This window comes from Cydia pomonella, chromosome 1 (assembly GCF_033807575.1).
Source record: "Cydia pomonella isolate Wapato2018A chromosome 1, ilCydPomo1, whole genome shotgun sequence".
Lineage (NCBI taxonomy): Eukaryota > Metazoa > Arthropoda > Insecta > Lepidoptera > Tortricidae > Cydia > Cydia pomonella.
The window spans coordinates 42,961,643-42,975,863 of NC_084703.1; the positions used below are offsets into that span (position 1 = coordinate 42,961,643).

The following is a 14,221-nucleotide window of genomic DNA, read 5'->3' on the forward strand; positions in this document are numbered from 1 at the left end:
CTTTGCACAATTATTACTTACTAGAGTCAACATTATTTTCGGTGTCTTGTGTTTTGTCCCCAAATTGTCTTGATTTTGTGACTTTTTGTATGGGCTGAAATTTTTGTTTTATTTTTTCTCAAGAGAATTATAATCTTCAGCTAGAAAGACATGGAATAGCACTCAACGAAAAGAATTGTGACCCACTAACTAATATTATATGATATTATAACATTTCGCATTTTTACGTAACATATCTTTCCTAAATAGGTATTTAGACCAATTTCATATCTACTGACAACGCATTTCGCTCAATTATTTTTGGCGTGTGTTTCTTTTGCAAAAAGTTAATGTTCCAATAAAAATATTACCCAACCGTTGGGTTATAAAATATGTATAAGAAAAATGTAAAGTAGGGCACATTACGTTCTTTTCTGAAACTAGACCTGAATTATTTGTAGGTCATACTTAATAGATATTGCATCCGCAAGAAAGGCCACACATACACATGAAACTGTCAGCCCTATATTAAATTTAGAGTTATATGGGTTCTATTTTTACTTGTGTGTGAAGTAAATGCGATTCATTAGCTCTTTTATTTCGTTTTAGACAGACAGCTGATGCTGGAACTTGTAAATCATCGTTCACTTACCTGCGTATAGATGTGGCCTCGTTCTGCATTTTCTATCGCATGTACAACGGGGAGTGCTCCGAGGAATTGTTCGGATTAATCCCTGCCGCTTCTTTTCTCCATCGCCCTACGCGTCAACATTATCATCTTCACCACTTAGATGGTTGGCAGTCCTCAACTGTGCGTTTCTCCAGAAACTTCCTACCTCGCACAGCTAAACTATGTAACAAAGTGTCGCCCGCGGTATTTCTAGCCGATACGACCTTCAAATTTAGGGCTAGATCGATTTGTGTATGATTGTTCCTAAATATAAAAAAAAAACTGTGACCATAGAGATTCAAGTGCAAATTTTCTGAAAATCAGCTAGTGTGGTAGGTACGTCTAACGGTTTTTATAAGTTCCTCCTAGCTGGAAAACTGGTACGGTCACGCCTGAAAATATCGATACGAAAAAAGTGCCAAAAATATTTATACACGACTTCATTGCCCATATATTAAGGTAGTGTATACATATTTTTGACACTTTTCTCGTATCGATATTTTCAGACGTGACTGCAGTACTGTAATTGGAGTGTCCGTGACATTTCAGAATTGTATGAAGACGTGTGTCATCATTACGGCAACCGGCAGACGTCCGTAGTTAATCATAAGTCTCCCAAAGCAAGGCGGTCGGTGGTGAGATCCTCGGTCAACGTTGATTGCCTTCATTTGGTGCGTCGTCTACTAGCTGTATGGTTATAACCTGTATAGTCTAACGTAGGATATGGATAGGTTTTCATTATCTCTACACAGTAACATTAATAGGCTAATAAAGATATATTTTCAACGTTTAGCCCTTTAGAAGTGACTGCTATAGAACAGCCTAAACAACTATTAATACTATAGGATATGTTTTGACGATGTTGAGGTTAATTTCAAAACCTCAACATAAATATAAGAAAAAAATTATAGAAAGCATTTTTAAGTAAATGAAAGACACGCTTAATTTTTTATTTTACTTAACATTTATTAAGTCTTAAATTGAAACTATATTATACATATCACTATGAGTGTTTAGTTCCTCGCCTTGGGACCCGGCGCCGCCTCCTCGGAGTCCTTGTACCAGTCCTCACTGTCAACAAAAAAGAACAATTAATAATAATTCTTATTCATACAATATTTTACATGTATTAAAGGAAATTGATTAATTAAGGAATTTAAGGATGGCTAGAAGGACCAATTTATTATAATCCTTTAAAAACCGAACTCTCTTAAACTTTTTACTGAGGTGCTTAATATCTCAATTGTCCCCCATGTACGCGTCGACAGTCGGAATGTAGCGAGATAGGAATATTTTTTAGGCCTTGATAGATACAGATCACAAAAGGCGTTGGTAGCCTAGCGCTAAGAGCGTGCGACTTGCAATCCGGAGCTGGCTGGTTGAAAGTGAAATGAGTTTTTCGGAACTTATGTACGATATATCATTTGATATTTACCAATCGCTTTTCGGGGAAGGAAAATATCATGAAGAAACCTGGCTAATCTCAATAAGTCCTAGTTTCCCCTCTGGGTTGCCATGCGGACCGCAGGCTCCCATGAGCCATGGCAATAAGCCAGGACAGACGCTAGGAAAAAGAATGGATACTGACCATCCGCGCACGTTCTCAGGAGCGTCACACTTCTGTGACTCTTCGTTGTAGACCTCTCCAACCTGGCAGCCCAAGTCTCGTGGCTCCACACCGTTCAGGCACACGTAGAAGCGCTGGCAGTCGGTGGGGTGCGCAAACTTGGGGTGCGCCACGGGCTGGCCCTGGGGGTCCACAGGGGTGTCCTTGGGGCACTCGAAACCGTCCTTGGTCTTCTCTGGAAGTTTTGGAATAGATTTATTATTACTGCCTGTTTAATGGGATATTAATGAGACGCTGAAAGGAATGACGCGAAAAGCTTTTCAATATATTTCCTTAAAGGCATTGGTGTACAAAATTGTACATAGATAACTTAACTGATTTATTCTTAATTTGTCAAAATGAAAACAAATATGTAAGTAAGTTATTTAGAAGATATACATAAGTAAAGCGTGGTTTTTACAATCCTAGCTGTCTGATAAAAACACTTAAACCAATTGAACCTTAATAAAAAGGTGACTTACTCTCCTGTGCGTTGCAGCCCTGTCTGCCGGCCGAATCAGGCCACACACAGGTTCCGGAGTACTCGTCGAAGTGCAGGCCCGCGGTGCACTTGACCTCGGTGGCCTCGCCCTCGATGCAGTTGTAGAACACGTTGCACACGGACGGGTCGGGGTGGGCGAAGAAGCCGTTGCGGCGCGGGCACTGGCTGTTCGGCTTGGGGGGCTCTGTGGAGACACGTTTGTGTTAGCCCATTGGTTACAATTGCAACATCTCGAAGGGAATTCAATGGTACTATAAATGGAACCCTATAGGGCAAGAATACTAAATAGACTCCAGCATTGAGATGTAACAGCCATAACTTTTATATCCAAGTCATCAGAAATGCAGTCGATCATGCTTAGGTCTCCTCTCTTTAATTTGTTTAGAATATAAAAGGCTGTCAACAAAATTTTCCGCTTGTATCGTTATTTAAACCAGACAGTGACCTTACTAAAGTCATATGAATTCACACTTTCGTGTTGCCTGTCGCCATAATTAATGGAAGGTTGGCAAGCGAGTATTATAAAAAGAAGAAATATCCTGTTTTCAACAGGAAACAGCCTCGAAAAATATTTCGCCGATACCATTAACAAATATATATTAATTTTAAAACTTTAACACGATCAAGGTAAATGGTTGACTTTTAAAAACTTGATTACGTATTGAAATCAGCATACTTATTACGTCAGCTCCGAACCGAACGCTTTCTTGGCACTTTTGCCAAGTATTTTAAGCAAACAAGTAGTAAATAGAATAGTAAGTCTGCAAGGCCGAATTAAAATAGTTTTACGCAAAAACGCTGGACAGGAAATTTCGTCAATCGTTGAAAATAAAAAGAAAAACATACAGTCAATTGTTTTCCAAGGCCTGGTTTTGGGTAACTTTGTATACCTTGAGTATTTTTGACATTTATACAAATTAACAACGAATGTTCGATGTTCCGGTATATTTTTTATCTGATGTTGGAAAAAATGTGTCATGAACCTGGTGAAGAACTTTCGCAATAATGTTATCAAAAGTTAACTTCTCTTGATAATTTTACTTAAGCCAAATGTCGAAATGGAGAAACAAGTAGGTAACAAAATAGATGGAAACTAAGAAAACATTCCTAAACTTAAACAAAGTTAGCATTTGGAGGAAATACATAAATATTCAATTCACGAAATCGCACGGGCAGATTGCATACCCTGATGCGAGATTGCAAATAAATTATGCGTTGACATTTACGATCTTTGGATGTTCGAGATGACAAAATGCTTAAAGCATTTTGGTATTTAAAGTAAAGATATGCAAGCTGAACGTTGTATTTGACTAAACAAGGTTAATAAACTAGCATTTGAATTAGTTTTACTCAAATCTTGGGTATCTAAAAACGCGCAGGAAAGACCGATCAATACCCCGTTTAGAAATTAAATTACAAAACGTTCTTCTTCTGTTTCAAAAGAGTACATTTGCTCGATAGCCATAACTTTATGTAATTCTTTATACATACGGTTGTAATATACATATGTATTCAGGGAGCAATATAAGGCTATACAATGCTCCTAAAGAGAAGGTGTCCCGTCTACCTTTGACAAGAGGTCGCCGCGCGCGGCTGCCTTTCTAGGCCGACTAGCAGCATACATAGTCTCAAGTGTCCATAAAGTTAATACGTATGCTAATTAGTTAACTAATATAGCTGCATGTAGCAGTGACCCTGTTGCCAATTACCTTTGTGTTTGATTATGGTTAGACTATAAATGACTGCTCGAAAGTAACCATGCGGCACTCAAACTGCTCATTGCCTAAAATAAGCCTTCTAGAAACGTTATATTTTATAGAACTCGATATATACATTTAAATACTGAATGACCTCAGTTGCCAGTATCTTATTAAAAAGGCGGAAATGCGGTCGATTGAACGTAAACTTTCCGTTCGTCCGCGTCAGTTTTTCTCGTGTCTTTGTCCTTTCAAACAATCATGCCATCTACTAAGAAATCCCGGGAATATGTTAAACATTTTACTTATTCCCTTCGTTGTAATTTCAAAAATTTCCCCTTGCTTTTCATCCCGTGATTTTTTTTCCAACCCCACAATATGGATTTAGAAAAGCTTGAAAAAGCTAGAAATTGTCAGGTTGACATCCATCCTTCGGATGAAGTTCCTTCTCTATTATCTCTATTAGCTTGATAAAAAGATATTATGTTTCTTCATGGTAAACAATCACATAAATTGTGACATATATTTTTCAACCGTGAACTGCAGAGATTTAATCTCGATTTGGAAAAGTATTTCAGGATGACAAATACTTTTGCTGCGTAATTTCATCTACTACTATTGATACTGACTGTGCTGGCATTCTACTAAAACTAGGGCGGTAAAAGGTTCTTACGGAGCTCGGTCCTGTCGCCGCAGTCTACGTTGAAGGGTTGGTCGCACTTGTTGATCTTCCTAATGGTGGGGTCGAACACGAGACCGTCCGGGCACAGCTTGGTGGTCGCCACGCCGTCCACGCACTCGTAGAATTTGTCGCATTGCCGATCGTCTTCGTACTGACCATCTTTCGCCGGACATTTGAATTGGGCGCCTAGAAAAGGAAACATTTTAAGAATTAGTTTTTTAATGAAATGTAGGTTGCCGTTTTGGACAGATCTAAACTTTCCCGCGAATTACGTGACTGCTACCGATTCTATAGATAAATCGCTTAGTATAATCTGCCTACACTTTGGTACCTATATACACATAAGTACTGTTGTCAATAGGTACTTAGTGTAAGCCACCGACATCAACGCCTGCCTGTCTTTAGAAATTGTGTAGGCTTCAGACGATTTCGTAACAATAGAAACCAGAGAATTTAATCCGTGTGGGTGTCAAATTTCCTAGATGACTAAGATAAATTATGCCAGACAGTACAGGGAATGATTCATTAACTTCTTTCTTATCATTGTGAGATTTTGCAATGTAGAACTGCTTAGGACACAAATAGCAATTTCTATTCCTGTTGCATGTAGGTAGGTACACATACGTGTTTGTTTTGCTTTTATTTGTTCGGTAAACAATATTATGAGCATTGTAAATAAATAACTAATCACAAATTTTCAACTCTCTGTAGATTACCCTCTTAGCATTTCTAGATTTCAACTTAGGACATTTGCTATCTTTGTAATGACATGAATTACTTAATTTACATGTACTTAAACTTACAGAATGAAAGGTTCCGTAGTCAAAACTTTGCAAAGAGAACCGGTCGATATGTATTCAACTTGCTCCTTACGTAGACGCGTGTATAATCTCAAGTAGGCGTTTCGCAAGAACCCAGAACACGTTAAAAAAAACGAGTCGAGCCATAGGTGAAAGTTGGTGCAATTTGGTCATTAATGTTTTTTCAGAATTCGTGTAATGTCTCCCTGACCATTTTAACTTATAAATATTGCTTGGGCGTTTTGTTCTTAGTTTGATTTCTATACTTTTAGAATGTAAATGTACTTGTGCGAAAATTATAATTATTTATGTCTTTAGCATAGCGGTCTATCCAACTTTAATGAAATATTTGGCATTACTTGATTGGAGCAAACTATTCTTATCAAAACTATCCTGTATAACGTCAGTTACCTATTCTTTCGTGTCTTCTTACATTAATTAAGCAAATTGAAGTATCCAGATATCTACTACTAAATTTGCTTAATTAATTTAAGAACACACGAAAGAATTGGTAACTGACGTCACAGTCTCGTGGAATTACCCTCCTTCTTAACTTTGAAACTTAGTAAATAAACCCCATTATTGTCATAATCGGTTGGATTTTGGACGCGCTTATGGGTACTTGTGTATAACTAAGTCATTTATAAGCAGATTGATAAAATGGGATTCTTGGGACCGTTAGCTTATTTATCACGTTAAGAGCCAATTGCACAACGCTATTATATCATCGAGGCATCGTACTATTAAGTAGCTACATGTAATATTTGAACGCACACCTAACCGTTTACCAATGGGCACATATCCACATACCAACAAAGCAGGATTTTCTAAACCATTACATAGATACTCTCAGAATTTTGCCTGGTTTTCCATCTTAGAAGATATGTCTGTGGCGGTCTAATGTCACGATCTTACATAAAAATAGTGTAAAGGTGGTGGCGTAGTATTTATACGACACCACAGACATATAAAGCCCGACCAGAAATATATGATCATTGTCAAGAGGGCGCTGTTTCTCATGTATAGGGTGACATTTCAGTTTAGTATGAAAATTTTAGTTCCAATGAAATTCCGCAATATATTACTGGTCAGGCTTGACTTATATAATTAGCATGTCTGTATATCTCTGTATCTTTGCGTCACTTACAAATTTGACACATTCCTATATCCATAATTTATTTTACTCTTTGATCCATATGACGTCACTACGTCAAAGACTGACAGCCTCACGAATCGTTCAAACGATCTCCGGAACGATCCCCCGAGTTTCCTAATAGCACGCAGATGCATTGTTAACACACGATTATATCGACTATATCGCAACGCGTGACGCAACAAAGTGAAAGTGAACAGTTACAACATGCAGCGTTGCAGCCAGGCCCCTCCAGAGTGACCCTTGGCTGATCGCTCCTTCTTCTAACTTTTTAAATTCGGGCGTGACCTTAGACATCTGACAATCAGTCAGAGGCGATGAATTTCATTCTATATATTAGGTATTAAGTACAGATATTTATGATGAAACCGATTCAGTAATTTGAGTTTAACTTGTAATGACAATAATAAATTGTTTTTAATTATATGCTTCTTCTAGAATGCCACATGCAATACGTATATCGTAAGATATTTGGCATTCTAAGCATAAAGGTGATTGCAAATCACCGCACATAAATATATCAACTCGATAAAAGTGGCCAAGTCTTAAAAGATTGAATCCTTTTATGTTATTACTGATTAATTATGCAAATATCCACGCTCATGTAAAAAAATACTAAGTATGTTTTAATTCAAATACATATCGTTTGAATAATTTATTATCATCACGTTTTTGCCGGTTAGTGATAAACGCAAATTTTATAGTTACCTAAAAGTTTTAAAAGCATCGATGTCATCTAAGGTCAGAACGTAACATTAATATTGAGAAATCGATTAACACGATAACAGGATAATATATAAAAGGTATATATAATTACTTCGTTAGTAACCGTTACCGGTGTGCAAAAAATTTTAATGAAATCTATATTTTTTTCCGAACTTTTGCATCATGACTTATGAGTACAAAAATCAATTAAGACACGATTAAAATGTTATTAGTCATTATTATGATCGATTTGTTAATTAATTAAGACACTATTAAAACGTTATTAGTCATTATTATATTGTGATTACTGTCACAAGTTATTGCAAAGGCCCATTAGAGCTCGGGAAACAACAATTTGAATTGCAAAACTTACAATATTTGCGTAAATTTAAATACGGGTGTTGACACCAACTTTTACCGCAACTCTATTGTACAGTAAAGCACGCAAGAACGAAGTCGACGAACTACATTACAAATAAAGCTCAAAAATAAACGACAAAAAGTATTGACATTGGCTACCAACCGATTCGTGGTAACCTATAGAAATTCATTGCAAGAAACAAGTGAATGTCAATGTCGAACTAGACAATTTCCTTTATCTATCTCAATAATAAATTGATAATGCACTCTAAGACTTTGTGTTTAGGCTCACAATTAGATGGTTCATGTGATACGAATATTTTGCAGTTTTACGCCAGGTATTTTTAAATGCCGTTCATGCAGTTTCTTGATTTTCTTTTATAAATTTACTTTCTAATCAGTTTCTAAACTCTTACAAAAGGTAAATGATTGAAATGCATTTTTTATTCTTTTATTTTCTAAACCTGCTGAGCTCGACTGCAAATAACATTTAACATTCTATAATTTCAGAGTTTGGTTTATCGATAATCTAATGTAAAAGTGGTTCCTATTCACTAATTGAAAATGTAACTACTCACTTACAATTCTAGAATCAACCTTCTAGAATGTAATCATAGCTTCCGATTAAATGCCTTGTCACACGTTAGAAAACTTGAATATACACGGTGCATTGGGGTAAGTTCGGAATAATATGATAACCGCAAGTATCTTCGGAAATATAAACGTTTTAGTTTTTAGCGCGTAAGATAGCATCGGGGAGTATTTCTCCCTCATGAACAATGAAAGGAAGCCAGTGCCCAGCAGTAAGCCTGTATCTGTACAAGCTAGTGATATATGAATTTAAACTCCAGGTAGTTCGTGGAATTTAGAAAGAGTCGAATGTAACGAATGGAATCTTACACGTGTAAGTACAGGCATGCCTAGGTATACCAGGGGGCCTAGACAAGATCCCAGCCGTACATCGACAAATGCCAATCCAATGCCAATTATTTAATATTCGATTGGCATTTTCTATCAACGATTGCTATCTAGACTAGGCCTCCTGGTAAGAAAAGATACGCAATCTAGATTTAAACAAAATGGAGCTGACAGTTTCGTGTGACACGACCCGTGTTGTTTGACCTCAAAAGCATCACGTTGTGTGCGTGTGTATACGTGTAATATGTCCTGTCTCTATGGTACAATACCTATTAAGTATAAGCGTTGTAGAGGCATAAAGTAGCTAAAGTTTTATTTTTCAAGTCTAACCCCTTTTTCATAAAAATTTACGGGCCTGTTTTAGTAAATTATGTTTTATACCTTTCTTACAAATACATTAGTCAAATGACAGATAAAGACAAACGATTCCTAGCTAATTCAGGCCAGTAACTCGTTTATGAATAACGCCATAAGTAGATAACTATTTACGATTTTCGATATTAACGGGTTTCCGAAGTAAATGCACCTAATTCGTTACTAGTCGGCGTACAGCCAAGTACTTTTTTGGAGTTCGATGAACTTTAACAATATGTTACATTGCACTACGCGACCGGTGGCAGCATGGTTCCATTTTTATTACTTGTCACTATACCCGTCACTCTCGCGCTTACATACTTGTTAGAACGTGACAGGCATGGTGACAAATGATAAAGAGTCGACCATCTTAGCCCTGCCGGTGTGATTAAAGAAGGTCTTTACTTTCTGGTTTCAAAAACTTGATTTCAAACGGAATACAAATGTTATAAAATAGAATTGAGGACAATAGCAAAAGTAAATTATATTTTTGATCAAATATTTAACGGTTTCAATGGATGTGCATATCGTGGCATACATTCTAAATAGCAACTTAATTTATAAAATTATTATTTTATGTACATTACTTTATTATTATTTTGTATATATTAAAAAAGGGGAAAACACCCTACTAAGTATTGTATTTAATATTAAGTCAGTATTCACTGTATTTTATTGAAATAAATAAATAAAATAAATACATTGAAATGGTCATAGTATTTATTATATATTTAATCGTTTTTTTGAACATTCAATGACAGGCATCATTTAATAATTCCATAAAAAATCTAATCTAAGACTATTTTTAACAATGTAATTTATACCGATATAATATACCGACATAATATTTTTAAATCCAGGTATAATCGTTTTAGTGTCACAAACTTACTTGTAGATAGATAGCTATTCCATTTTTTTTTATTGTTATATGCTGATTTTATTGGTTATGGTGCCGGATCGGGTCAATTCTACGTATTTATGTAATCACATGGTTGCCGCCCATTGGGGTCAGGTTATATCATCTTTTCGCAATATTCTGTCGTCCGGTTTAAAGGTCAGAGAACTATTTTATGTTACAACGGGGAACACACTTATACATTTATTTAACTTTGTTAATTTCTTGTCTAAGTATTAGACATAAAAGTAGGGAACATTACGTTACTGATAATAAGAACTCATTTTTAAAAATCGAAGTCGTGCACACGACTCCTGCTAATATTAGAAATAATAGCTAATATATCTCAAATAAAAAGAAGTAAGAAATATCATCTAAGTTTCAAAGCGCGTTGATGTCTTTTTCCTGCTATTAAAACTGCATGTTTAAAATTATTTAAATGTGCATAAAACATTAAAAAAATTCGCCAAAGTCATAAAAAAGCTTATTAAGGACAAACAAAGCTTAATCTTGCGACTTTTAGATGCAATAATAGCTTTACAATCCCGCGATGCAATAATGAAAAATAAACTTACTGGCTAGAGCGGCGACCGCCGACATAACGATGAACACTTTCATGGTGGCCTTTGTAATTAAAAATATATTTTAAAAAAATTGACTAGATTCCAAACCGACGGGTGTGCCGGCGCTGGCGCAACTGACGGACGACGCAGCAGCGCGCGCCTTTTCTTCCTTCGCGGCAAACCGGTATAGTTCTTGCATCCCACAAATGCAGGCCCCTACACCGTATTCCCTACTCCATAAAGCATATTTTTAGGTCGTGCTCGGCCAAAGTACTAGCCGAAACAGTTTAAAATATTTGCGGTCTTAATCAGTTGATGAGGTCGTTAACTAAGTATTTGCATCATGCGGCAGACGTAACAGAAAAGGTGTATGTGAAGCCATTTTTAAAATTAATCCGCCCTTTTATCACCGGACATTGTAATTGCTAATGTAAAAGATTTGTGGCTAATGGAGGATTGTTGCTATAACAAGATGCAATTTAGGTATTTTACGTATTTATTGTTTGGTAATGTTAAAAATTCCTACTTTGGGTTTTTTGTATTTCTTTTGTTTTCCGAAGTAAACATTGGCACTAACTTTTAATATGTTAAACTATCATAGACACTTACCGAATCCTCTTATTTAATCAAAGTGAGCAACGATGCCTGTAAAGGTCGAAGGCCCGGCTGCATGGAGCCAAGTTGGAGCCCCGCAGAGGGCAAGGATCAGTTGCGCCCAAGCACAACGTTATTTCGCTGAGGGGGAGGATCTTTGCAGCACGGGCATAAGAAAAAAATGCCCAAGCCGGAGTCAAGTCTCCGGTGTTAAGTGCTCCGTAAATATTACCTGTGCGGAAACAGAAGGGTTATAAAATGTATTGATTCCCTTGTATTCCACGACTCTTCTCTTTCCGCACAGACTACACACATCGCTACAGAGTCTTTACATTGGATGCTTATTCGGACGCCGTTCCGGTGTGCGAGCGGAACATTGGTGCATAGCGATGTCTCGTTTACACTCCAGATCGCCGTGCAACAATTGTTCTTAAATAAATAAATAAGGGAAATTCTTACACAAATTGACTTAGTCCCACGGTAAGCCAAAAAGGCTTGTGTTGTCACAACGATATGTATAATATAAAAATCCTTAAAAACATAGAAAACATCCATAACTTAGGAACACAAATAAACAAATGCTATTACCGGGATTCGAACTCAGGACCCTCGGCTTCATAGACAGGGTCACTACCCACTAGGCCAGACCGGACGTCATACGTATTTAAATCGATAAGATTAATATTCATGTTTTTATTCTTATTCAAGTTAATGTTTGCCCATCTCTTTGAGACTAGTTAATTATTGAATCCCTAAGCATCCTAAGATAAACTATTAAATTAAAGATAAGTTTAACTTGATAATTTTCCCGGCGTGTCCATGTTTAAATTAGTTGGTTGTTTTCTGGTCCGCTTTCTGTTAGTTATAGTTATTCCGAAAATCGCAGAGATTCCAGTGACAGGGGAGAACTTGCAACTTTAAATGCAATTTTTATCGAATCTATTGCACGTAAGTAAAATAAACTTAGAATCAATCCATCATCATCATCGACTACATTTTTTGCAAGCTTTCTAATGGTACCTCACCCGATACTTATAAATAAAAAATAAATTCAGCTTACCCCTCTCAACCTCGTAAATTTTGAAAGCGGTTTTGACTTATTTACAGTATTAGAAGTTGCAATTAATTGCTATAATTGTTCCAAATGTTAAGCATCTGCGACAAACGGTCTCTGAAAAAAACAAATCGTCTCCATACTTTTCTCTGTCCCCATACAAAACGATATGACAACGTCACACGTCCAAATTGCTTCCACTTTGAAGTTGTGAACCCATAGCACGGACTCCTGAAAAAAGCTTCATGACCCCACATTGGGGGCATCCGGACAGGGAACGTGTCAACCGATTTACAAGACCGAAATGATCCCACAAGAGCTCCGTACACCAAGTTTTCTATGGAGCATTAAAATTAAATTAAATGATGAAATGGAATAACATTTTAAAGGATCTTCTTATATTTTATGAACTGCTTCATCAGGCATTTTGTATTACGTATACCTAATCGTTTCTTGACACTATATTCCGAGTATTCAGAGTCCCACTAAAAGCTAAATAAGGCTTGTTTTGTAGGTACATAATGACGATATATCTTATCGGGATTTGAACCCGGGGCCTACTGCTTCATAAGCATAGTCCGTATGTAGTATTTTGTAAAACCTTGCGAGCTCCTAGAAATTCAATTTACAATATCTGATTACCTTTGTATGTACGTATGCCGTCAAAACCTTCTACGGAAAAGCTAGGTGCCCATATGTTATTCTACCTATGACTCCAACTTCGTCATAAGAATGACATTCGTGACAAATTTGTATTATGGGCACCATACGCCAAAGTTCATTGCCCTAAAGCCCATGCAAGGACTCAGTCAAGCTCGTAATAACGTCATTAGTAAAATTAACTTTATTTCATAAAGCAAAAGCTTCAATTTGGTATAACCGTAAAGAAGGTAACATAAGAGTTTATAAATGTTAGCTGTCGCACGTTCAAACAGCGCATTACAAATGTAGTGTACGAGTAAGGTCTAACAATTACAAGGAAATAAGTAATGAACCACTGGAGTAATATCCATCTAGAATATGTAAAATAGCAGTATAATTACCATTTTCCCAGGATTTTTACCCAAGCAAGAAAACATCACAAGTTGTATTCACAGTCATATCACACAAATATACACGAAAAGGTCGAAAAGCCTACAACATCCTTAGAGTACAGTACAATGACGCTTTGCGAATTCGCACCAAACGACCACGGATTCGCAGTGCGTCAGCGACGTTTGTTGAAGTCCGGGTACCTTTATTTACCCAGGGTATTAGAAACAGAATAGCGTCGGTCTGGAACAAGGCACACATTTCTAATAATAGGCTTTTATGTTTATTGTATTTGTGGGTCTATTGCCTGAGTAAAGAAACATTCATTCATTTACGTTTTATCGTGTGTAACGTTGGGTTGTAGAAGTAATAATAGTTCAATGCTTTGTAAATTTTACTGTAGATACTTCACTTTACACGCATCTGCTATGGACCGAGGTGTCGTTACCATTGCCAGAAATGTCAAAAACGTAATCATTTTGCCAACACTTAATTATGCGTTTACAAAAGATATTACTTAATAAGTTTTTGGCAAACATATCGTTTATGGTACAAGCTTTTATCGCTGACTGTACTTTTCTTAACATAAACAAATAATACTCTTTGAGACAACTCTAAAAACCTAAAACACGATTACACATTTCCTATGGCCACATC

At 36.5% G+C, this 14,221-nt stretch overlaps 1 protein-coding gene across 1 annotated transcript; it reads right to left on the reverse strand.

Annotated features, from left to right (window-relative positions):
* Nucleotides 1-1,590: 1,590 nt before the first annotated feature.
* On the reverse strand, nucleotides 1,591-11,049 carry LOC133524126 (protein obstructor-E-like). The gene is made up of 5 exons (XM_061859982.1): nucleotides 10,897-11,049; nucleotides 5,128-5,322; nucleotides 2,738-2,941; nucleotides 2,238-2,451; nucleotides 1,591-1,720 (listed from the first exon to the last, which is right to left on the reverse strand). Exons 1-5 carry the CDS (start codon nucleotides 10,937-10,939, stop codon nucleotides 1,663-1,665), a joined length of 714 nt encoding a protein of 237 aa, XP_061715966.1. The 5' UTR covers nucleotides 10,940-11,049; the 3' UTR covers nucleotides 1,591-1,662.
* Nucleotides 11,050-14,221: the final 3,172 nt, after the last annotated feature.

Coding starts and splice junctions, on each gene's coding strand:
- LOC133524126 (XM_061859982.1), bottom strand. CDS start 10,939: ATGAAAGTGTTCATCGTTATGTCGGCGGTCGCCGCTCTAGCCA. Junction 5,323..10,896: donor GGCGGTCGCCGCTCTAGCCA/GTAAGTTTATTT, acceptor TTCCTTTTCTAG/GCGCCCAATTCAAATGTCCG. Junction 1,721..2,237: donor CCTGAGAACGTGCGCGGATG/GTCAGTATCCAT, acceptor TTTTGTTGACAG/TGAGGACTGGTACAAGGACT.